General features: G+C 42.4%; 1 protein-coding gene across 1 annotated transcript in view; it reads left to right on the forward strand.

Moving 5' to 3' along the window:
• dpydb (dihydropyrimidine dehydrogenase b) overlaps positions 1-25000 on the forward strand; it is a 236856-nt gene that overhangs the window by 73735 nt on the left and 138121 nt on the right. Inside the window, 4 exon segments of the mRNA XM_072691448.1 lie at positions 18638-18725; positions 19652-19813; positions 22834-23030; positions 24994-25000. The exon segment at positions 24994-25000 is cut by the window's right edge and continues 75 nt beyond it. Of these exon segments, the coding sequence (XP_072547549.1) occupies positions 18638-18725; positions 19652-19813; positions 22834-23030; positions 24994-25000 (454 nt within the window).

Below are 25000 nucleotides of genomic sequence, written 5' to 3' on the forward strand. Positions count from 1 at the left end.
ATGCTCATTGTGCTGAATGACCAGCCTGATTGCGCTGTTCTACCAGTTCCAGGTCAGCCAGGTCATGCTCGTCATGCTGGTCAAGGGCTTAGCTAGTTAACCAGCTCGATCAGCTTAAGCAGGGCTGTTAGCTACATTAGCTTCATAGCTCCAGTACAAACCCAAAGAAGCTAACTTTAGACAAGTCTGGATAAGGTGGTTGTTTTTTTTGCTAACAGATAAGCAAACAAGCCTATGAGTGTTAAGCTGGAGAGACTGGAGTTTGCACTGGGGCTCCACGCACATTAAACCATCCAGATATGAGGTTTTTCTTTTTTTTCTTTTGCTGGTGAGGATTCTGAAAAATGAAAAGTAACATGCTGTGACACCTGCGTCCAATTACGCTGAAGAAACTCCACTGCAATCAGCAGCAAATATTACACGTGAGCTAATTAGGGATGTAACATTTAGCCCGGGTTCAGAGGAGTGAATCAGGAAATGCAGAATTTTGAAGGAAACTGTTCAAAGAGCATTACAGCCGCTGGAACTGGGTTATTAATCACGGGTCCTGTTTTCTCCATAGGATCCTATGAAGTTCTGAGGAACCCAGCTGGACTCTGACCTCTCTGAGCTGACACTCATTTCGGGTTTAGACGGTGGAGCAGAGCGAAAACTATTAAAAATGTTTGTTTTGTCATCCAATTTAGCGTAGCGCTCACAAAAACAAGCATGTTTGAACATAGAGATATCAGAGTGAAGAACCTTTATGTACTGTAGATAAAGAACCTTAAGTGGAGGTTCTTTAGTCCTTTCGAAGGTTCTTCACACTCACACATCTCCACTACAATCAAGAGGCCTCATTCAGCAGCATTTTCTCTTCCATTCTAATCCCAACATATAGTACATTAAACAATTTTCTAATACACTATATGGACAAAAGTATTGGGACACCAGTTCATACATTGTTTCTTCTAAAGTCCAGAGCTTCTCCTGCTTTTGTTGAAGTAACTGTCTCTACTGTCCAGGGAAGAAGAAGAAGGAATGCTTTCTGCTAGATTTTGGAGGAGCATTGCTGTGAGGATTTGATCGCATTGAGCAGTAAGAGCATTAGTGAGGTCAGGATGTTGGATATTGGATAGTCACCACCCCACCTCATCATCCCCAACTCCCTAAATCATCCCGAAAGTACTGGATGGAGCTCCACCATCCATCATTCCAGAGAACACAGTTCTTCCACTGCTCCACAGCTCCTCGATGCTGGGGGCCTTATATCCCTCTGCTAGCCCACGCCTGGCATTAGGCCTGGCACCGGGTCCCCAGCTCCACCTCACCAGCTAAAGCACAGCCACTTATGCTCTCTCAGACTCCGTCTCCTGATGGCAAAGCGGCATGGCTCGGGATTTGAACTACTTTTTTTTATAGTTGGGGAGTTAATTGCATTAATTAGCACTGTTGCAATCAAATCCCCACATTAAAGCTCCTCCAGAATCTAGCAGAAAGCCTTCTTCTTCCTGGAACAGTAGACATTACAGTTACTCCCACAAAAGCAGCAGGATACATTCTTTTTAATACCATTGATTTCAGAAGAAACAGTTAATGAGCAGGTGTCCCAATACTTTTGTCCAAGCGTATTCAGCAGTCAGGGTTTCAGTACAGAACGCACAAAATGAACCATATACCTCCTCCAGCAGCTGACTGCAAAGCAGCATGGCTCGGGATTCGAACTTGTGACCCCCCGAGCGGGCCACGGTGGCAGCGCGTTCGACCGCTGAGCCACTCAGAGCCCTGCACTTCGACTTGTTGAACACTCTCCAACATGTTTTCCAGAACGTGACGAGCGCCTGAGTGATGGGAATACTCTGACAGGCGTTTCAGTCTGCAGATTTCAGGGTTGGAACTGCATTGTCATCTTTAAATCGCAAAAATGGCTTCAACATGACATCTTCCCCCGAGATTCTTTCCATAGATTTGCGGTGCTCTAATGACACGTTCAGACGCTGGAAGCTCTCACTTCATGAGAGAAGTAGGCTGTCACTGTAATTGCCTTTATCACTCCACATATCAAGCAGACGTGTCAGATGGCCCGTTTGATCGGCCTTGTTTGATTGCTTTGATGCTTCAGTCGGTGACTAAGTCCTGCATTTAACGCTCGAACCCAAGCTAACGTGTACATGCAGCACAACGGCTTATGGATGCGAGCTGGTATGGACAAAAACAGGAGGGCGAGAAAGCCTGAACGCCTGAATTGTGAAAATGAAGCACACGAGTGAGCGAGAGAGATTGAAACAGAATGGGAGTGTGTGAAAGAGAGAGAGACAGAGAGAGAGACGTTGGGAGAGATGTCGGAGGCATTAGCGGTGTAGATGTGGGGGCTGATTTTAATCCCTCTCTAAACGGGACTCCCCTGCCGTGCTGAGCTGTAGATTTGATGAAAGATTCAGGTTTTCTAACCACTAATAATGTCAGACATCAAAGTGTGAGCGGCGCGGGCTGCTGTGGGCTCATCATGGGAGGCGCTGCCTTTTGGCCTCGGACAGAGCGGCGGCCGCCGGCTCAAACCTCCAGCTCTGGTGTGACTCAGTCAGGAAGTGTGTTCCTCATTAACGGCTGCGGCGGCGGCTCCCCGAGACAGTAATTGATGCAGTAAGTTCATATCAAACTCCAAAAAAAAAAAGCGGCTTGAATATTTAGCTTTTAATGGGAAGTGTTTGTAATGAAATCAAGCCTTAGCTTTAGTCTTATACCTGAGAACTACCCTGTGTGTGCAGGGCGGGTCAGTTACAGCTCTGTGCAGCTGTTCGTTTGGGCAGGAAGTGTTTATTTGTTTGAATACGGCTCTAAAATAAGTCTAAAAACAATGTATTATCTTCCAGAGCTTGGGTTATGTTTACCTGGGGTTGTTTTGATGTTATATAGATTTAATTACAGGTAGACACTCTCACTGACCACTGACTTCATGTTTATTTGTGTTTATTCTAATGTAATATAGAGTTAATTACAGGTAGACACTCTCACTGACCACTGACCTTATGTTTATTTGGGTTTATTCTGATGTTATATAGATTTAATTACAGGTAGACACTCTCACTGACCACTGACTTCATGTTTATTTGTGTTTATTCTAATGTAATATAGAGTTAATTACAGGTAGACACTCTCACTGACCACTGACCTTATGTTTATTTGGGTTTATTCTGATGTTAAATAGAGTTCATTACAGGTAGACACTCTCACTGACCACTGACTTTGTTTATTTGGGTTTATTCTAATGTTATATAGTTAATTACAGGTAGACACTCTCACTGACCACTGACCTTATGTTTATATGGGTTTATTCTGATGTTAAATAGAGTTCATTACAGATAGACACTCTCACTGACCACTGACTTTATGTTTATTTGGATTTATTCTGTATTTAAATCTATATAACATTAGAATAAACCCAAATAAACATAAAGTAGTCAAAGTGGTCAGTGAGAGTGTCTACCTATAATCAAATCTATACCTACAGGTAGACACTTTCACTGACCACTGACTTTATGTTTATTTGGGTTTATTCTAATGTTATATAGAGTTAATTAAAGGTAGACACTCTTGCTGACCACTGACTTTCTGTTTATTTGGGTTTATTCTAATGTTATATAGTTAATTACAGGTAGACACTCTCACTGACCACTGACCTTATGTTTATTTGGGTTTATTCTAATGTTATATAGAGTTAATTACAGGTAGACACTCTTGCTGACCACTGACTTTCTGTTTATTTGGGTTTATTCTAATGTTATATAGAGTTAATTACAGGTAGACACTCTCACTCACCACTGTCTTTATGTTTATTTGGGGTTATTCTGATGTTATATAGAGTTAATTACAGGTAGACACTCTCACTCACCACTGTCTTTATGTTCATTTGGGTTTATTCTAATGTTATATAGAGTTCATTACAGGTAGACACTCTCACTGACCACTGACTTTATGTTTATTTGGATTTATTCTGTAATGAAATCTATAGAACATTAGAATAAACCCAAATAAACATAAAGTCAGTGGTCAGTGAGAGTGTTTACCTATAATCAAATCTATACCTACAGGTAGACACTTTCACTGACCGCTGACTTTTTGTTTATTTGGATTTATTCTAATGTTATATAGAGTTAATTACAAGTAGACACTCTCACTGACCACTGACTTTTGTTTATTTGGGTCTATTCTAATGCTATATAGAGTTAATTACAGGTAGATACTCTCACTGACCACTGACTTTATGTTTATTTGGGTTTATTCTAAAGTTATATAGAGTTAATTACAGGTAGACACTCTCACTGACCACTGACTTTATGTTTATTTGGGTTTATTCTAAAGTTATATAGAGTTAATTACAGGTAGACACTCTCACTGAACACTGATTTTATGTTTATTTGGGTTTATACCTGTAATGTTATATAGAGTTAATTACAGGTAGACACTCTCACTGACCACTGACTTTATGTTTATTTGAGTTTATTCTTATGTTATATAGAGTCGGCACGCCTCGATAAGAACTTTGATAAGAACCAGACTGTGATGTTCTAGATAGACGACTGGGTCAGAACATCTCCAAAACATCAGGCAGGTCTTGTAGGGTGTTCCCCGTATGCAGTCTTCAGTATGTATGAACTAGACTCGGTGAACCGTTGACAGGGTCACGGATGCCCAGGACTCACTGATGCTGATGAAGGCCCCAAGCTCAAGCCCACGCCTTGATGGGTGGGTGCTGTTTTGGCGGCACGAGAGGGTCTTAATGTTATGGCTGATCGGAGTCAATACTGTATGTTCTATAAAGCGAGCCGTTGCCATTTGTTTGTGCTTTATTCGAGAAAACTTCAAGTTTTACCTCACAACTTGAAGTCTGAAAAAAAAAAGTCCTCATTACTTGATCAAAACCTCACACTCAGGTTCCAGCTGGAAGTGTGTGTGCGGGGGAACGTCCACCTTCTGCACTAATGGTCTGAAGGGTGAACACAGGCCTGGCTCTCCTTCTCCTTCTCTTTTTTTATCCGATACAATTTTGCACAAGTGTGAGTAACTCAAAGCTGAAAGCCTCCTTTTTCGGCGTCTGTTGTCAAACCCACGTCGCAGATGAGTGAAGTCAAGCAGGATGGTGCATTGTTCAGATGACGAGCGCTAATGAGAAATAACTCCACTTATTATTCCATGCCCCGTCACACCTCTGACTGAAGTGCTGTTTTTCTCCCTCCGCTCCTTCCTTTCGTTTCTCTCCTCTCTTCCCGGGGAACAGAAGCGGTGGATAAAGGTGGATTGATCATTAAAAATGTTCCTTCATCCAAGCTGTCCTAACTCCAGCCTGAATGGGCCTCCCCTTTGATTCGCCGCCAGCCTTAATTGGTGGTATCTAAGATGGTTTAAGTAATTAAGCTGACAGAGCGGGGCCTGCGAAAGGACTCGTCTTCCGTCATGTCCTCTCGGCGCGCTCTCTGACACCTCTCCAGGCTTTTATTACCAGTTTTTGAGCGGTCACTTTGATGGCCGTCTCTCTGAGTTGACCTCCCTCATCGACAATGGAGCCGCTCTCCACACCGCACGTCATCCAGGACCAGGTTCAGAGACATTAAAGGCACTGAGTGCTTTGACAGCATCCGCTGACATTGGCTTGAAACCAGCTAATAGCTGAGTGTGTGTATGTGTGTGTGTGTGTAAGTGTGTGTGTGTGTGTAAGTGTGTGTGTGGAGTCTGTTCTCTTGTTGCGGTGACAGTTTGGGTTGGTTCTGTTTCATCTCGGAGACGTCGGCAGCCGAAAATACGAGCGAACGGGAATGTTTGTCTTTAGGGCATTGGAGTGAAGATGAGGCTCATTTTCAGGGCTTCCAGCGCTCCACCGCTTTTTAAGCGGAGACGTGAATGCCGCTGTAGCGACTCTAGAAATAGAGGTCTTCACATCCTGAGGAACAGCAGAACACGAGGAACAGCACTCAGGTGAACGTACGTGGGGGAACCTGTAGATCCTGCAGACATGGGCCGGAACTACACCTCTTAAAAATTAAGGCGCTGCAAAGGGTTCTTTGGTCAATGACACTGAGGAACCGTGTTTATGAGAGATAATTAAGTGTGAAGAATCTTTTATAGGTTTTAACCATCTTCCCTTGATGGAAAGGTTCTTTAGCAAAGGGGTTCTTGTTTTAAGTCTTGGTTCCTCTCTGTGGTTCTTAGTTTCTTTTTTAGAGTCTTGGTTCTTCTCAGTGGTTCTTAGTTTCTTCTTTAGAGTCTTGGTTCTTCTCAGTGGTTCTTAGTTTCTTCTTTAGAGTCTTGGTTCCTCTCAGTCGTTCTTAGATTCTTCTTTAAAGTTGTGGTTCTTCTCAGTGGTTCTTAGATTCTTCTTTAGAGTCTTGGTTCTTCTCAGTAGTTCTTAGTTTCTTTTTTAGAGTCTTGGTTCTTCTCAGTGGTTCTTAGTTTCTTCTTTAGAGTCTTGGTTCCTCCCAGTGGTTCTTAGTTTCTTCTTTAGAGTCTTGGTTCCTCTCAGTAGTTCTTAGTTTCTTTTTTAGAGTCTTGGTTCTTCTCAGTGGTTCTTAGTTTCTTCTTTAGAGTCTTGGTTCCTCCCAGTGGTTCTTAGTTTCTTCTTTAGAGTCTTGGTTCCTCTCAGTGGTTCTTAGTTTCTTTTTTAGAGTCTTGGTTCTTCTCAGTGGTTCTTAGTTTCTTCTTTAGAGTCTTGGTTCCTCCCAGTGGTTCTTAGTTTCTTCTTTAGAGTCTTGGTTCCTCTCAGTGGTTCTTAGTTTCTTTTTTAGAGTCTTGGTTCCTCTCAGTGGTTCTTAGTTTCTTTTTTAGAGTCTTGGTTCTTCTCAGTGGTTCTTAGATTCTTCTTTAGAGTCTTGGTCCCTCTCAGTCGTTCTTAGATTCTTCTTTAAAGTCGTGGTTCTTCTCAGTGGTTCTTAGTTTCTTCTTTAGAGTCTTGGTTCTTCTCAGTGGTTCTTAGTTTCTTTTTTAGAGTCTTGGTTCTTCTCAGTGGTTCTTGGTTTCTTCTTTAGAGTCTTGGTTCCTCCCAGTGGTTCTTAGTTTCTTCTTTAGAGTCTTGGTTCCTCTCAGTGGTTCTTAGATTCTTCTTTAGAGTCTTGGTCCCTCTCAGTCGTTCTTAGATTCTTCTTTAAAGTCGTGGTTCTTCTCAGTGGTTCTTAGTTTCTTCTTTAGAGTCTTGGTTCTTCTCAGTGGTTCTTAGTTTCTTTTTTAGAGTCTTGGTTCCTCTCAGTGGTTCTTAGTTTCTTTTTTAGAGTCTTGGTTCCTCTCAGTGGTTCTTAGTTTCTTTTTTAGAGTCTTGGTTCCTCTCAGTGGTTCTTAGTTTCTTTTTTAGATTCTTTTTTTCTCGTCTTTTAAGGGTTAGTTCCTCTCAGTGTTTCTTCCTCATGATGTTAGAGAGTTCCTTCTTTCGAGGGTTTGTTCCTCTCAGTGGTTCTTCCTCATGGTTTTTTGGGCAGTTTTTCCTTCAGAGTACTGGTTTCTTTCAGTGGTTCCTCCTAATGCTCTTGAGAGTTTCTCCTGTTCAGTCCTGGTTCCTCTCAGTGTTTTTTCCTCAAGCTCTTAGATAGATTTGCCTCTTCCTCATTTTCTCAGACAGTTTCTTCTTCTGAGTCTTCCACACTTTCAGTGGGTCTACTTAGTGCCTTTCAGAGAGTCTTCTTCATTCTCTCACAGTTCTTCTTTAGAGTCTTGGTTCCTTTCAGTGGTTGTTCCTTTTGCTTTATTTTCTTACATAGTTTCTCATTTTGAGCCGTAGTTCATCCCAGACCATATCCATATACAGTGGGGAAAAAGTATTTAGTCACCAATTGTGCAAGTTCTCCCACTTAAAAAGATGAGAGAGGCTATAATAGACATCATAGGTAGATCTCAACTATGAGAGACAAAATGAGAAAAAAAAATTCTGAAAATCACATTGTCTGATTTTTAAAGAATTTATTTGCAAATAATGGTGGAAAATAAGTATTTGGTTAATAACAAAAGTTCATCTCAATACTTTGTTATATATCCTTTGTTGGCAATGACAGAGGTCAAATGTTTTCTGTAATTCTTCACAAGGTTGGCTCACACCGTTGCTGGTATGTTGGCCCATTCCTCCATGCAGATCTCCTCTAGAGCAGTGATGTTTTGGGGCTGTCGGCGGCAACACGGACTTTCAACTCCCTCCAAAGGTTTTCTATGGGGTTGAGATCTGGAGACTGGCTAGGCCACTCCAGGACCTTGAAATGCTTCTTACGAAGCCACTCCTTTGTTGCCCTGGCAGTGTGCTTGGGATCATTGTCATGCTGAAAGACCCAGCCACGTTTCATCTTCAATGCCCTTGCTGATGGAAGGATGTTTGCACTCAAAATCTCACAATACACGGCCCCATTCATTCTTTCATGTACACGGACCAGTCGTCTTAGTCCCTTTGCAGAGAAACAGCCCCAAAGCATGATGTTGCCACCCCCATGCTTCACAGTGGTCTTGTAGGTCTCCCATTTTCTGATTATTGCTCCCACAGTAGATTTCTTCACACCAAGCTGCTGCCTATTACAGATTCAGTCTTCCCATTTTGTTTCTGGTGTCCTTCGACAGCTCTTTGGTCTTCACCATAGTGGAGTTTGGAGTGGGACTGTTCGAGGTTGTGGGCAGGTGTCTTTTATACTGTTAACCAGTTCAAACAGGTGCCATTAATACAGGTAAAGAGTGGAGGACAGAGAAGCCTCTTAAAGAAGAAGTTACAGGTCTGTGACAGACAGAAATCTTAAATCAGACAATGTGATTTTCTGTCTCTCATAGTTGAGTCTACCTATGATGTCAATTACAGCCTCTCTCATCTTTTTAAGTGGGAGAACTTTTCACTTTGCACATTGGTGACTGAGTAAATACTTTTTTCCCCACTGTATATATACACCACTGTTTTAGAGACAATCATACCAAGAAAAGAAGCTTTGATGAACCTAAAGCTGGGTGTTTCCCGTATCCATGTTTCATCATCATTAGCAACCTTTTAACTGGAAGTCGGATGAGAAGTTTAATCTGAGAAGGAGGTGAATCTCAGGTTTAGGTGTTTCCCAACCTTTGGTATGTAGTTTACATAAATCTGAACTGAACCTGAAAATAAATGTAATGTAGGCAAAAACAAGAGCACTGGCTCATCAGTAAAGCCAGCGCTGATGGGCATAACACACACACACACACACACACACACACACACACAAACACACACACACTGTTCAGCTAGCGGCACATTACTAACATATACCTGCTTAACATACCGACAGCTTTCTGTTAACACGGCCATGCAGACCTTTGATACTGCAGCGACACACGACTTGTGCTGCATGTGAAATCCGGAGGTCACGTAAAGCTTGACCTCCCACTGAGCCTCATTTACAGGCGGGCATAAGGCCAGCTAACAAATGCAGATAAATAATGGAACAAGTTTCCAAATTCAGGAGCGCAGGATCAGAGCCGGGCAGCAAATCACACTCCGGCATCGTTAAAGACTGCTTTTGAAATGCTGCGTTCAGCCCCAGCGGAAAAGACGAGCCGCATGTGGAATAAATGATGCATGTGTACATCACATGTACCTATAATGAACAAGTCGCCCGTCACCACAAAGAACATTCTAATATCTGGCATACAGGGAGAGCGCTCATTTATTTATTTATTTATTTATTTATTTATACCAGCATGTCCTAATGAAGCCAGGCTGTCCTAATGATGCCATACTGTGCTATACTCTATACTAGTTCATCTTTAATACTGCTGAGATGGGGAATAGTTAATGCTGAGAAGATGCTTCAGTGAAACACCTGTTTATATAAATGTAGGCTATTAAAAAGGGGTGAGAGGTTATTAAACAGATATTAATATTAATTATATTCAGTCAGTTCAGGGACAAAATGCAGAATAAGCCTAAAAAACCTTTCCGATTTACCAATCGTTCTCAAATGATGTTACATATTCATTTAAAATGGTAGGTAATGAGTCGTTTTTTTATTTAGGAGTTTTAAGTAAATAACTAAGTTACTTAATAATATATAGTAGTTACTGAATAATTAATTAGTAGCTACTACTTAATTAAGTTACTTTATTAGCTTTATTGTAGTTACCCAATATTAATTTACTTAATAATTTAATTAATACATAATTAGCAGTTACTTAATAGATAGTAGTTACTTAAAGTTGCTATTAATAAAATTACTACTAATAAAATTACCACTAATAAGTTAGTATTTACTGAATTTACTGATACTGAATCATTTATAGTAATCTCTGGATATTTATTGACCATTAATTTACTAAATCATTTCTAAATAGTGTCTGAATAATTCACAGCTAGCAAATAATTAGCAGCTACTCAATAGTTATTAGTTATTTAAAGTTACTACTAATAAAATTACTAATAGCAGTTGCTCAATAGTTAGTAGTTACCTAAAATAACTACTTATTTCTAACTTTTCTAAGCAGTTATTTCATAGTTTACTGTTGATACTAAACATTATATATAGTAATCTCTGGATATTTAATGAATATTAATTTACTAAACATGATACAAAATTAGCAATTACTCAATAATTAGTAGTTACTTAAAATTACAACTAATAAAATTACTACTAATAAGCACTTAATAGCTAACCAATTACATTTACTGTTAAGAGTAATTTACAGTAATTTACAGAGTAATTTATAGTACTGCTATAGACTGCTTCATCAGGAAAGCCAGACAATACAGGGCAGCCGGTCAGAGCTCAGAGTCTCTACAGAGGCTGGTGGTAATGGAAAGTAGCTGTGTAAAGATTATGCCGGTTTTGCAAATGAAACCCATACAAATGTACTAGACAACCATTGGGGATCTATTTTGAAGGGTCCTTCGAAACTCTAATGCATGTAAGTGCGGTATGTTTCCCTCTAAATGCCTCCTCAGGGCTGTTTTCCTGCCCGCTGTCCTAGTTTCACTGACCACAGGTTAATAGTCAGACCTCAGCATGCTTCCCTGAACTGCACTGACTCACGACGACTCCAGAACAAATAAGACTTCTGCCTCTGCATTATTTTCAGTTGACATTTGCCAAGTGCATCTGCTCCTGGTCAGACAGATGAGCCGCAAACATCGGGCCAGTGTGCCTGTGGGCAGCCCAGCGGTCCGGTGAGTACTTTCAAACAAACATGAGGAGCGCATATTAAAGATAATATTGGTCGTCTGTGTCTCGCGGTGTTGAGAGTTCCTAACACACATAGACACAGGCACTTTGCGGTGCACGTCTCACCTGCCCCCACGCAGATGAATGGAATATACTCCATGCATTTTGTCCCTACATGAATATTTAATATGCCTGAGTCAAATTATCCCATGTATAATTTAAGGCGGGCCTGTTGTTGTCTACCAATATGGACTTCCCTGTCATTATGTAGTCAACCGTATTTATAAGACTTATCACTCCTCTGCTTTTCTTGGCCTCCTTCCTCAATCCACACAAAGGGCAAACCATTATCTGGTGCTGTGCGCCATTATCTGGCAACTGTACACCGCGCTTGACTCCGTCTTTGCTCTTTCCCTCGCCTTGGGTCTACGAGCTTGATTTCATGTTTGTTAAAAGGGGGATATTGCAGCATTGTGCCCCCCCCCTTCCCCTCATCATCTGCTTATACAGGTTTATTATTAAATACATACAAAACATAATATACAGAAGAAATGGGAGAATAACTCACAGCCAGCCGAACACACAGGCATTCAGTGGCTATTAGTACTATTATACTGCGAAATACATGAGGGTGAAATTAGGCATAAGCCAATTTATCATCATCCACAATAGAATCAGTGTTTTCTTTCTTTTTGAAATGAAGCTGCAGTCAGAATCTAATAAACCAGCATCTGTATGATAATATTGATGATCTGCGTAGGTTGGAGTGTTGTGCTCAGATGTTCACTGCGTTGCTTTTACCTCATTCAGATATGTACAGTACGGAAGAGGGATCTTGAATACCTCAGAAAAGGTGTCTGTAAAGCTGTTTATCTGAGCAGTAGGTGTTTATTTGTTTGGTAAACTTTTCCAGTGCTGTCCGGAACGGATGGCCTGTATTCCCAGTTTTCCCAGTATTCACCTAGTTTATCCACCAGTCTTATCAGTTCTTTCTACTTTTACAGGTAGACACTCTCACTGACCACTGACTTTATGTTTATTTGGGTTTATTCTAAGGTTATATAGAGTTAATTACAGGTAGACACTCTCACTGACCACTGACTTTATGTCTATTAGGGTTTATTCTAATGTTATATAGAGTTAATTACAGGTAGACACTCACTGGCCACTGACTTTATGTCTATTAGGGTGTGCTTTAATGTTATAAAGAGTTAATTACAGATAGACACTCTCACTGACCACTGACTTTATGTTTATTTGGGTTTATTCTAATGTTATATAGAGTTAATTACAGGTAGACACTCTCACTGACCACTGACTTTATGTCTATTAGGGTGTGCTTTAATGTTATAAAGAGTTAACTACTGGTAGACACTCTCACTGACCACTAATATTATGTTTATTTGGGTTTATTCTAATGTTATATAGAGTTAATTACAGTTAGACACTCTCACTGACCACTGACTTTATGTTTATTTGGGTTTATTCTAAGGTTATATAGAGTTAATTACAGGTAGACACTCACTGGCCACTGACTTTATGTCTATTAGGGTGTGCTTTAATGTTATAAAGAGTTAATTACAGATAGACACTCTCACTGACCACTGACTTTATGTTTATTTGGGTTTATTCTAATGTTATATAGAGTTAATTACAGGTAGACACTCTCACTGACCACTGACTTTATGTCTATTAGGGTGTGCTTTAATGTTATAAAGAGTTAACTACTGGTAGACACTCTCACTGACCACTAATATTATGTTTGTTTGGGTTTATTCTAATGTTATAAAGAGTTAATTACAGATAGACACTTTCACTGACCACTGCCTTTTTGGGGGGTGTTATTCTAATGTCATATAGAGTTTTACAGGTAGACACTCTCACTGACCACATACTTTATGTTTATCAGGGTTTATTCTGTTTATTCTGATGTTATATAGAGTTTTACTACATTCAGTGATGTTATGCACAGTATGTCACTCTTTTGCCTCAGTGTGCCTTTGTCTGGTCTTGTGTCTTTTTGTCTGGCTGCTATGCTGCATCTCTTTATGTGTTTCTCAGTTAAGCCGTGGTTTGTTTCATTAAAATAAAGCCATACCCGTGCAAACATGCTGCTACGCCTCCGTCTGTGACTGAAGAAATGGATGTAGCATCGCATGATTGAAGAGCACGAAGCAAGACTGCAGGAGGGATATTTATTGCTTCAGAAGCTTCAGTCCCTGCTTAGGTAATGGGGTCACTCTGAGGCAGGGGTGGGCTATTCCGGCACAGTTTTTGCTTTTCCAGCTCAAGCACGCCTGAATCAACTCACCTGTTAATTGCCAGGTTTAGTAGTTCTGTTAGAGCAGGGCAATCTGCAAACTGTGCTGGACTCCGGCCCCTGTTGTCCAACCCTGCTCTGAGGCCCCCGGTCCCCCTTACGGCTTGCCTGATTAGCCTCAGTGGGGCACGGCCCGTGGCTGCTGCTGGACTCTCACCTTGTGGCTGCTTTGGACTCTTAGCTCGTGGTGACTTCGTTTCTCAATCCATGATTGCTTTGGACTCTTGGGCCCAAAGCCTTGCAATGTGTGCAAGACTGAGAGCTCTGCCAGACATCACAGAGTAAAAGTAGACCCAGGCCTACGGGCACCACTGAAAAACTAAGCAGAAAGGTGGATGAGGCAGAAGGATTATGTTTCCCATGGCAGTTTAAAACTTTCTAGCTGCTGCTGGAAAAAAGCTAATTAGATCACTGTGCTCAACCCCACTTAACCCAGCTCACTTCAACCCAACTCAACTCAACCCAACTCAACTCACTTCAACTCAACTCAACCCAACTCAACTCAACCCAACTCAACTCAACCCAACTCAACTCAACCCAACTCAACTCACTTCAACTCAACTCAACCCAACTCAACTCAACCCAACTCAACTCACTTCAACTTAACTCAATCCAACTCAACTCAACCCAACTCAACTCACTTCAATTTAACTCAATCCAACTCAACTCAACCCAACTTAACTCACTTCAACTCAACTCACATCAACTCAACTCAATCCAACTCAACTTGACTCACTTCAACTCAACTCAAGACAACTAAACACAACTCGACTCAACCCAGTCCAACTCAACTTAACTCACTTAAACCCAACTTAACCCAACCAAACTCAACTCAACTCACTTCAACTCAATTCAACTCAACCCAACCCAACTCACTTAAACTCAACCCAACTCAGCTCAACCCAATTTAACCCAACCCAACCCAACGCAACTCAACTCACTTCAACTCAATTTAACTTAACTCAATTAAACTCAACTCAACTCAATCCAACTTAACCCAACTCAACTTAACCCAATCCAACTTAACCCAGCTCAATTCACTTCAACTCAACTTAACCCAACCCAACTTAACTCACTTCAAGTCAACCCAACTCACTTCAACTCAACTTAACCCAAGTCAACTTAGTTTAACTCAACTGAACTCAATCCAACTCAATCCAACTCAACCCAACATTTCTCTGACACTTTTATCCAGAGTGACTTACTTCTGGACTACAGTGATTTCCACATGCAAAGGTCATTGTTTCTGTCTTCCTTTTGGGAATAATTAATTGCTTGGTGTAAAAATGGGTTGAAACATCTTTTTTTAAACATCATGAGAGAAACGTGGCCAGACAGGCTTTTGCTGCAATGGAGGCTCAAAGACTTGCTCAAAGGCTCAAAGTGTGTTTCAGTTGGGAGTTCTTCCAATGAAAAACTAAAGACGAAGATCATCTCCAAGTAAAAGTAGACTCAAACCTTTGGGTAGTTCAATATCCAGAAAGGTCAGAAAAGATCCTTATAATGTGCTTCAGAGAGCTCATGGACCTGCAGAATATTGAAAAAAAATTAACGCTAAAGGGTGTGCAAGGCATAAGGATGACCTTTTTATATTTGCTGTGCCCCCAAATAAAGAGTTTGGCAAAAGAAAATCAAACTTTACCCCAGCTTAGTCAATCAAATCTTATAGCCCACCAATTATCCCTGTGTAAACAGCATTTCTGAATCATGACACACTCGCCTCCAGCTGTGTGGAGTAACCTTAACCCTCCAGAGTCTACAAAAGTGCTGCCGCATCGACTGGGGTGTTTCTTGATGTTTCTATTAAAATCTTTGTGATAATACAACCGTAGAAATGCGGTTCAGGCCTTTCCTGAATCTCTAGACTCTGCCCTTTCCACTGCATCTCATCGCCAGATCAAAAAGCTGACAAGATCGCTGCCTCCCAATTCAACCACACTTAACCCAACCCAGCTCAACTCACTTCAACTAAACTCAACTCAACTTAACCCAACCCAGCTCAACTCACTTCAACTAAACTCAACTCAACTTAACCCAACCCAGCTCAACTCACTTCAACTAAACTCAACTCAACTTAACCCAACCCAGCTCAACTCACTTCAACTAAACTCAACTCAACTTAACCCAACCCAGCTCAACTCACTTCAACTAAACTCAAGCCAACTAAACACAACTCAACTCAACCCAATCCAACTCAACTCACTTCAACTCAACTCAACCCAATCCAACTCAACTCACTTCAACTCAATTTAACCCAATCCAACTCAACTCAACCCAATCCAACTCAACTCACTTCAACTCAATTTAACCCAATCCAACTCAACCCAACCCAATCCAACTCAACTCACTTCAACTCAGCTTAACCCAACTCAACTCAACCCAACTCAACTCAACCCAACCCAACTCAACTCAACTCAACTCACTTCAACTCAACTCACTTCAACTCAACTCAAGCCAACTAAACACAACTCAACTCAACCCAATCCATGTTTTATGTTCTGAACAGTTTGATATAAAACATGTAGGTATTATCTGATATGCAAATGGATTTAAAGGCGAATTTAAGAAGATATGCAGAAAAAAATGCCCTTATAGACTCCAGAGGGTTAAATAGACTTGCACAGCTCAGGGTTGTTGGGGCTCTCCAGACGTCCTGAGTAGGAAACCCGACCTCTGGGGGCATTCCAGTAGAAATTTCTTAACCCAGAACTTCGACAATCTGACATCCCGATTCATTAGATATGTTGCCAGTAGGTTCAAGATGTTGATCTGCTCCAGAGAGTCCTATTCTATTGGCAGTACTTCTCTACAGGGACTAGACAGGCTGCATATGTGCATTTGCACATCTGTCTCAGCAGCAATAGGTGCAACTTAAAGTAGCTGAATGCATTCATGAGAAGAGGTGTCCACAAACATTTGGACATTTAATAAATATCATGCAGTGTTCTTTAGCGTGCTTTATAGAAATATGTGAATGTGAAGAACCTTTTTTAGGCTTATGTTAGAAATGTTCTTTATCGATTTAAAGGCTTTTGACGCCCACATCTCTTAGGAGAACGGTTCTTTAGGTTCTTCAATGGCATCGCTCACAAAACCATTACCAGCACCTTTATTTTTAAGAGTATAGGTATGAGTGAATAGGTGTGGGTGTGGGTGTGCTGCCCTGTGGTGCTCCGGGGGAGATTCCTGCCTCATGTCCAATGATCTCGGTTAGGCTCCAGACCCAGAAGAAGCGCAGAAGAAGGTGAACGAATGGTTTTGGACTCTTGCTCGGTTCCTGAATTTCTTGATTACAGATCGTCCTGCATTGTCCTTTCCTGCCCGTGTTTGGAGCTCTGCCTGGGAGCACTCTGAGTATTGGATTGCCCCAATAAAGCGTCTATTTGATAACTGTTCCTTTTAAATGTGTGGCGGGAGGGATGTGTCTGGGCGTATTGACTGATGGCTTCAATCGCAGAAGTGTTTAACGACGTTTTCACTGATAATTTTCCAAATGAGATCGACTCGCTGGAGTTAGCACTCACTGCAAATGAGGCCAATATTCCTAGATTACTATATCTCAGTTTCTAATATACATCTCAAAGACCAGGCCTGATGATTTTGAAGTGATGTGCACTTAAAAAGGGTTCTTCATGGGTTCTTTAGTACGGTATTTGTTCTGTCGAGGCATGAGATCTCAAGAGAATAAGTTCTTAAATGCTTAAAATTTGTTGTTTGTTTTTGCAAATGAATGCAATTCTCAGGTGACTGTATATTCATTTATTATTGATCTCAAAAGGCCAGGCCTAAATTTGGGGTTCTTCAAGGGTTCTTCCCTAAATCACCTCAATCAACTCAAAGAACCATTTGAATGTGTAAATGGTTCTTTGCGAATAAAAACAACACTAAAATATGATATAGACCTCGAAAGCCAGGCCTTATGAGGTTCCTCAAGGGTTCTGTAGTAAAGCTGTGGTTCTCTATGGAAGCATGACAACATTATCATAAAATCTGAATGCTCAAATGGTTCTCTGCAAATGAATACGATACTCACGGATGCCTATGGGCCCTATTTTGGCGATCTTTAGGCGAGCCGTCAACAGTGCACCGTTCAGCTTGATTTAGGGGGCGTGTCGGTGTGTCTTTGCTATGGTAACGAGGGGGAAAGTTCGCCTTCCTCGGCTCGAAACGCTCAAAAGTCATGTACTGAGTCCCTTAATGAATCATGGGTGTGTTTGTTTTGGGCGTAACGTGCAGTAATAAACCAATCAGCGTGTCTCTCGCCGCTCCCTTTAAGAGCCAGGTGCGGTCAGACTGACCTTGGCGGGTTGCCATTTCAGTGATGTAAAGCGTGGGGGGGTGTACGAGCGTCGGGCTGCACGTGCCTGTGTTGACAATTCACTACCAAGTTAGCAACGACTGCCTGACTGTTGACGGACGAACGTCTGTCTAGGCTGTTTTCAGTCAGTGGAGCTCCTGCTGTGTTTTCCGCTGCTGAGATACACAGCAATACTCCAGAAACTGACCTGAACACCCCTCATTTCGAGACCACCATCAGCGTAGAGATATTCACGAGCAGCGCTGCTGTTTAACCGAGTGGAAATAGACTGCTGGCGGGGTGGAAGATAGCAATGAGAATCTGTGTAAGATAGGGCCCTATGTCTTCTCAAATCTCAAAGACATTCCTGATGATGTATCGTTTTTAAAAAAAGGTCCTTCAAGGATTCTTTGCTAAAGCTGTAGTTCTGTAAAGAACCGTGACAACTCGAAGAACCATTTGCATGCCTGATTGGTTCTTTGTCTGGTTGAAGGGATCTTTATATTGCTGGATGTTTTTTCTTATTAGAACCTTCTTTAAAGAACTTTCTAAATCAAAGAACCCCTTTCAGGACTCTACATTATTGCATGGAGGGAACTCAGTCCTGGGGGGTCCCGGCTTAAGAACGCCTGGATCAACTCCCCCATTAATTGCCGGGTTTAGTCGGTGGGTTAGAGCTGGAAAAATAATCAAGCTGTGCTGGACTCCGGCCCTCGGTTTCCCACCCCTGGCATCGACTGCTTCAGGAGGTTTTACTGATGTTGGACAGAGATGAGTGTAAAGACTTGTAAAGGCACTGCTGTACCCTCTTAGTACCCTACTCAGTAACTACAGGGACTTTATACATAGGCTTTTTAAGAGGTTAAAAGCCATGGCTAATAATTGTAATTGTGCTCCTCGCAGATGCCTGAAATGTGCAGACGCCCCATGTCAGAAAAGCTGCCCCACTGATCTGGACATTAAATCTTTCATTACCAGCATTGCCAACAAGGTAAGGCTCATTATAGGGCTATATATGAACATTCATAAAAACTGACATTCAGAAGCTCTAATCAGTGTAATTTTGCCCAGGTTGGGTATTTATTTATTTAATTTTTTTTAATTCTACTAATAATTACTTAATAATTACTTTTTTAACCCCTGTCCCCTTAAAAACATACTACTGCATGTGTAGTCACATGACTCCACCCCATCCAGTCTGCAACATGGAGTTCTCCTCAAACATAGAGCCAACTGAGCAACTCGAGCAGCTTATAGAATCCTTCATTAATCGCAATCGAGGTTAAATGTTCAGTGATGGTGATTTGAGGTCGTATCGTCCAGCACTAGTTCTTTATGACATCCTTTTTATATATTAGATCATAATAATAGATCATATTGTATAATGTACTCTTATCTGTTCAATAAATCACTGATATTAGAATAAACACTAATAATAACACTCCTACAGAAAGTGGTGGAGGTTCTCCATCACTGTGTTCATCATTAGAACATCTCCAAAGTTCTCCTCTCTCATGGAGTCTAGTATTATTTAGAGTTCTCCTCAGATCAACACCTGGTTTGGTGGTAAATCAGGGCTTAATGATGGTAAATCAGGTGAGCTGCTGCTGCTGCTGATGATGATGGAGTTGAACACATCCTCCATGCTGTGCTGGCTGGACTGGGGGGCGTCCAGGAGAAATCTGGAGGAACCGAGCTCTGTTCTTCAGACTAGCTCACCGACAAGATCTCACTACTTTCTTTCTTCTCTTGTTTCTCCTTTTTACTGGATTTATGTTCACCTGCATCTGATCTGATGAGATCTGGAGCTTCTACAGTAATTTTTCTATTGTTTGTATTCCCTTATTATGTAAGTCCTTCCTATAGCCGTGAAAACTGTCACCTGTCTTGACATTTTACCCTTCTTGTGTGGTGTAGAATTACTATGGTGCAGCAAAGGCCATTTTGTCTGACAACCCGCTGGGGCTGACCTGTGGCATGGTGTGTCCCACCTCTGAGCTGTGTGTGGGGGGCTGTAACCTCTACGCCTCTGAGGAGGGGCCCATCAACATCGGTGGGCTGCAGCAGTTCGCTACTGAGGTAATATTTATATTCTGGAGTCTGTAGTGGTGTGCATTGTGCCCTATAGTGCATGTCTGGAGTGTGTAAGTCGTTGTTGGATGTATAAATAAGGAGCCTATTTACCACCCTGTTACTTTACCTCCGAACTTATTATCCTTTTATTATGGGCTTGAGTGAAAAAACAACAATAAATAAATATAAATTGACTACTTTACGGCACCGCAGCGGTTCACAGGAGCCGCGTAGCATAGCCTAGCCTAGCCTAGCATGCATAGCATTGTTTTTAGCACTGTAAAAAGAACATTTTATAACATTTTATAACTTTTCTTGTCATTATTTATTATTGTTGTCTTACCAGACAGCATTGCTGTGGGGTGAGAAATGAAGAGATGATCCTAATTGGCTAGGGTTAGATTTTAGTCAAGTCAAGTCAAGTAAAGTCAAATTTATTTGTAGAGCTTTTTACAACAGTTGTCGTCACAAAGCAGCTTTACATAATTAGTAATCAGTAAAAGACAGAGACAAAAAAGAAATAACGTAAGACATGAAGGATCAAAGACTCCCAGTGAGCAGCCAAGGGCGACAGTGGTAAGGAGAACCTCCCTCAGAGCTGGAGGAAGAAACCTTGGGAGGAACCAAGACTCACAAGGGGGACCCGACCCGTCCTCCTCTGATCAGAACTATTGATAAATTATTGATAAAAATGACCAAACATCGTCCCCAGCTCTAGACTATTCTTTATCAACAGGTGCTTTCCACGACTTCCCTCTTTAACTTCTCGGCTGCCGAATTTGAGCGCCACGATCACAACAGCTAGCGAAGTGTGGTGGTGATGTTCATCCTGGGATAACTGAAGCTAAACGGATCAGCAACACCATCTTCTACTTTGCCTTTGACTGTGTCACAGCTCTGGCTATCAGGGATTTCGTTAGTGGGCAGGGTTTCTGTAAATGTTGGTGGTGTGAACATCAAGACTGTGATGTAACAGTTTTGGGGTTTTGGAATCGGCCTGTTTTACAGCTCTGTTTGTGGTTCTGCTGGAAGTGCTTTTGAAGCAGTGTTTGAGGTTCAGAGTTCATCATCTCCATATCCCGAACTCTCGTTATTATTATCCAACTATTACTATAAAGTTTTCCATTCTTGGGCTCCTTTATAGCTCACCCAAAGACTTTCATCTGCATTTTAATCTTTTAACCAGCAGAACGTTACAAGTTCTTCACAGAAACACAGTATGACCTCAGATGTTTAATGATATACTTTTTGGACAAAAGTTTTGGGACACCTGCTCATTCATTGCCCCTTGTTTCTTCCAAAATCAAGGGTATTCAAAAAGATTGGTTGACCCTCACCACCCGCCTCATCCCTAACTACCAAACTAATCCCAAAAGTACTGCACAGAACACAGTTCCTCCACTGCTCCACAGCTCAATGCTGGGGGGCTTTAAACCCCTCTTGCCCATTAAGGCATTAGACAGCATGGGGCCCCATATTTGCTCCATAGAGTCCTATTCTATTGGCAGCACTTTTTTTACAGGGTCTAAGTGTGTAACTGTGTGTTTGTGTGTGTGCATTTGCACATCTGTGTCAGCAGCAATGGGTGCAACTTAAAGTAGCTGAATGCATTCATTTGAACAGGGTGTCCACAAACTTTTCTAATTTCTAATATTGATCAGCTTAGAGTAAAAGGGTTGTTGTTACTCAGCAACAGCAAGGGCTGTAATCAGACGGATCAGATAACATAAAAAGACCCTGGATTACGTTTCAGCGGAGAACTGCCGACTTCAGGACCGATCTGGTCTTTTTGTGGAGCTTTCTGAGCAGCGCCGCTTGCAATTTGGCCAGTCTTGCTTGTTTGCTTTGGGTTTATTTGTAGTTTTTGGCGGTTTTTGGTCGGCTCCACTGGCCAGCTCCACTGCTGTCCTCTCTAATGACCACCAACAGCACCTTCCTCATTGTTTTGTTTTCCCAGTCTCCAGCCTGGGAGAAGCCTGCAGTCCTAATCAGAGCTGTAAAATCTTTCTGTTAGCCGCTCCCCTCTCACACGTGGTGTGTGTCACCGCAGAGCCGCCGGTTCCCCTCCCCATCCAGCGTCAAAGGTCATGGTTGTTCATTAATCCGTTGATTAGATAACCCTTTGAGAGGGTCATTAGAATCCACCTTGCTCCCCCTGATCTCTGCAGTGTGTCAGCACCCCACCTTCAGCACTACTACACACACACACACACACATTCTACACTGTGTAGAATCATTAGGTAATACGTTCTATGCAGAATAGGAGGTGCTGCGAAGGGTTCTTTGAGCAACGCCATAGAAGAACCGCTTTAGTAAAAGAGCTGTGGGTATGAAGACCCTTTAGGCTTTATTTACACATATCGTATAAATGGACAAAAGTATTGGGACACCTGCTCAGTCATTGTTTCTTTTGAAATCTCAATTTCCTGCTGTCCACACTATCCACTCCCCAACAGTACCATGGTTTTACACCCCATTACACTCCTAATAAACGCTGTTCATAGGAAATCTGCCCCCCTTTCCTACAGAAAGAGCCTCTGCTCATTTTAAAATGCTTAAAACTAGTTGTTGAAACATTGCTGTGAGGATTTGGTTGCATTCTGCCTCACAAAAGCATCAGTGAGGCTGGATACTGATGTTGAATATTTAGTCCTGACACTTCAGCTCATCCCAGAAATTTTGGATGGAGCTCCATCACTCCATCACTGCTCCACAGCTCAGTGCTGGGGGGCTTTATACCCCTCTTGTTGATTGACATATGGCTGCTCCATGGTATCCTATTCTATTGTCAGTGTTTTTCTATGCAGATTATACAAGCTTTAGGTGTACAGCTGAACGAAGTGGTGTCTAAATACTTTTGGACACGTAATGCATCCACACAGTCAGTGTGAGCTTCACGTTTCCATAAGGTTGAATGGGATTTTACAGTAACTTTAAAGCTCGTCCAACCTAGCAACAGTCGCCATGACAGAATATGCGGCAATGTGGGCGGAGCCAGGACCAATCACTGATCTTTCTTTCCTCAGGTGTTCAGTAAGATGCGGATTCCTCAGATCAGAAACCCTGATCTCCTTCCTCCTGAGCAGATGCCTGAAGGTTTCCACTCTAAAATCGCTCTGATTGGCTGCGGCCCTGCCAGCGTCAGCTGCGCCTCCTTTCTGGCCCGCCTGGGCTACGACAACATCACCGTCTTTGAGAAGCAGAAGTACATCGGAGGCTTGAGGTAGGATGTTACGCGAAGGCCGAATGCATGGAAAGCCGTGACGTCCACACAGGTCTACACAGTTTCCCCCTCCTACAGCTAATGGACTGAGACAGGTGGACCTGGAGCTACGAGCCTACGACGTGTCCTACGACACCACAGTCTCGGCTACATTCAAAAATCAAGACGAGTACCTCTGATGTGAGCTGTGTGATGTACCTCAGTCCATGTTTATAGACACTACTGAGGGGTACAGTGTCAGAAACCACATAAACATGAAGTGCTGAACCCAGTGTTTCTCAACCCAGGTCCAGGTCCAGGGCACCCTGCCCTGCACATTTTAGTGATTTCCCTGCTCCCGACACACCTGATTCCACTGATCAGCTCATTTACAAGCCCTGTCAGAGTTACAGGGGGTGTGTTGAAGCAGGGAGTCCACTAAAATGTGCTCTAGACCCGACTAGAGGTGGCAAATCTGGGTCCAGAAAGTAAGAATCCGCCCCAAGAACAAAATCTGGGGCGGATTTTTACTTTCTGGACCTGATTTTGCCACCATAGGACCCCAAAGGAGCCTCATAAAAGCTTTTAACGTTGACGTCCATTGTAAAGACACTAGTATTCAGAGCTTACTCAGATTACAGAGGTGGGTCAATGCTGTGTTAGGAGCCTTGCCTTGGTGTAGCGCAGCACAGTCACCCAGACTGGGAATCGAACCCATACAGCTCACTGGCAGGTAGCGGTGTTATCTGTTGTTGTGCCACACCAACCAGAGATCCGGGTCTGAGCCCCAAGTGAACAAGCCGGAGGTAAAACCCGCCTTGAGAGGAACCAAGACTCAGAAGGGGAACCCATTTTCCTCCCTTGGACAACAGACAACAAAGCAAATAACAGTTGACAAAAGTATTGGGACACCTGCTCCTTCACCGTGGGGTATTAAGTGGAGGCATACAGTGTCAGAAACCACATAAACATATTAAAGTAAAGTGCTGAACCCTCTAGTGTTTTTCAGGCCTGGTCCTAAAGGCACCCTGCCCTGCACATTTTACTGATTTCCCCGCTCCCGACACACCTGATTCCACTGATCAGCTCGTTTACAAGCCCTGTCAGAGTTACAGGGGGTGTGTTGAAGCAGGGAGTCCAATAAAATGTGTTCTAGACCCAAATAGACGTGGCAAATCCGGGTCCAGAAAGTCAATGGTAAAAGCTTTTATGAGGCTCCTGTGAGGTCCTATGTCCTAAAATTAGGACCAGAAAGTAAGAATCCGCCCCAGGATTTTGGGAATCAAACCCATACAGCTCACTGACAGGTAGAGGTGTTATCTGTTGTTGTGCCACACCAACCAAAGATCCGGGTCTGAGCCCCAAGTGAACGAGCCGGAGGTAAAACCCGCCTTGAGAGGAACCAAGACTCAGAAGGGGAACCCATTTTTCTCCCTTGGACAACAGACAACAAAGCAAATAACAATTGACAAAAGTATTGGGACACCTGCTCCTTCACCGTTTCTTTAAGATCTAGGGTATTAAGTGGAGCTATGACATAACTAAATTGTAGGAGAAGGACCACGCCCCGAACCAAACACGCACCCACCTCCACCCTGTCTCCTCCCTTTTGTCCATCACTCACCACCACGCCAATGGGGGGGTTAAGGCTTCACGCACAGACCACAGGGAAGCCAACATGGACAACCTAAGCCATTCCACCCTCCAGTTCCTTCTTAAAGCATGGTCCGCACTGTCTCCACTGTCCAGGGAAGAAGGCTGTACTAGATTTTGGAGAAGCAGAAGAGGGATGGACAGCAGTGAAGGAGGAGCTCTGAGCCTCTGAGCTGGGACGAGAGTCAGAGGCTGTAATTTAATTAAAGGACTCTTTGTTACTGGGTGACATTTCTGCTGGATTACAAAGAATACAGTATTTGGCTGTATTAACTTTTTCTGTGTGTGTGTGTGTGTGTGTGTGTGTGTGTGTGTGTGTGTGTGTGTGCAGCACTTCA

The sequence above is a fragment of the Salminus brasiliensis genome, chromosome 11, assembly GCF_030463535.1.
Source record: "Salminus brasiliensis chromosome 11, fSalBra1.hap2, whole genome shotgun sequence".
Classification (NCBI taxonomy): Eukaryota; Metazoa; Chordata; class Actinopteri; order Characiformes; family Bryconidae; genus Salminus; species Salminus brasiliensis.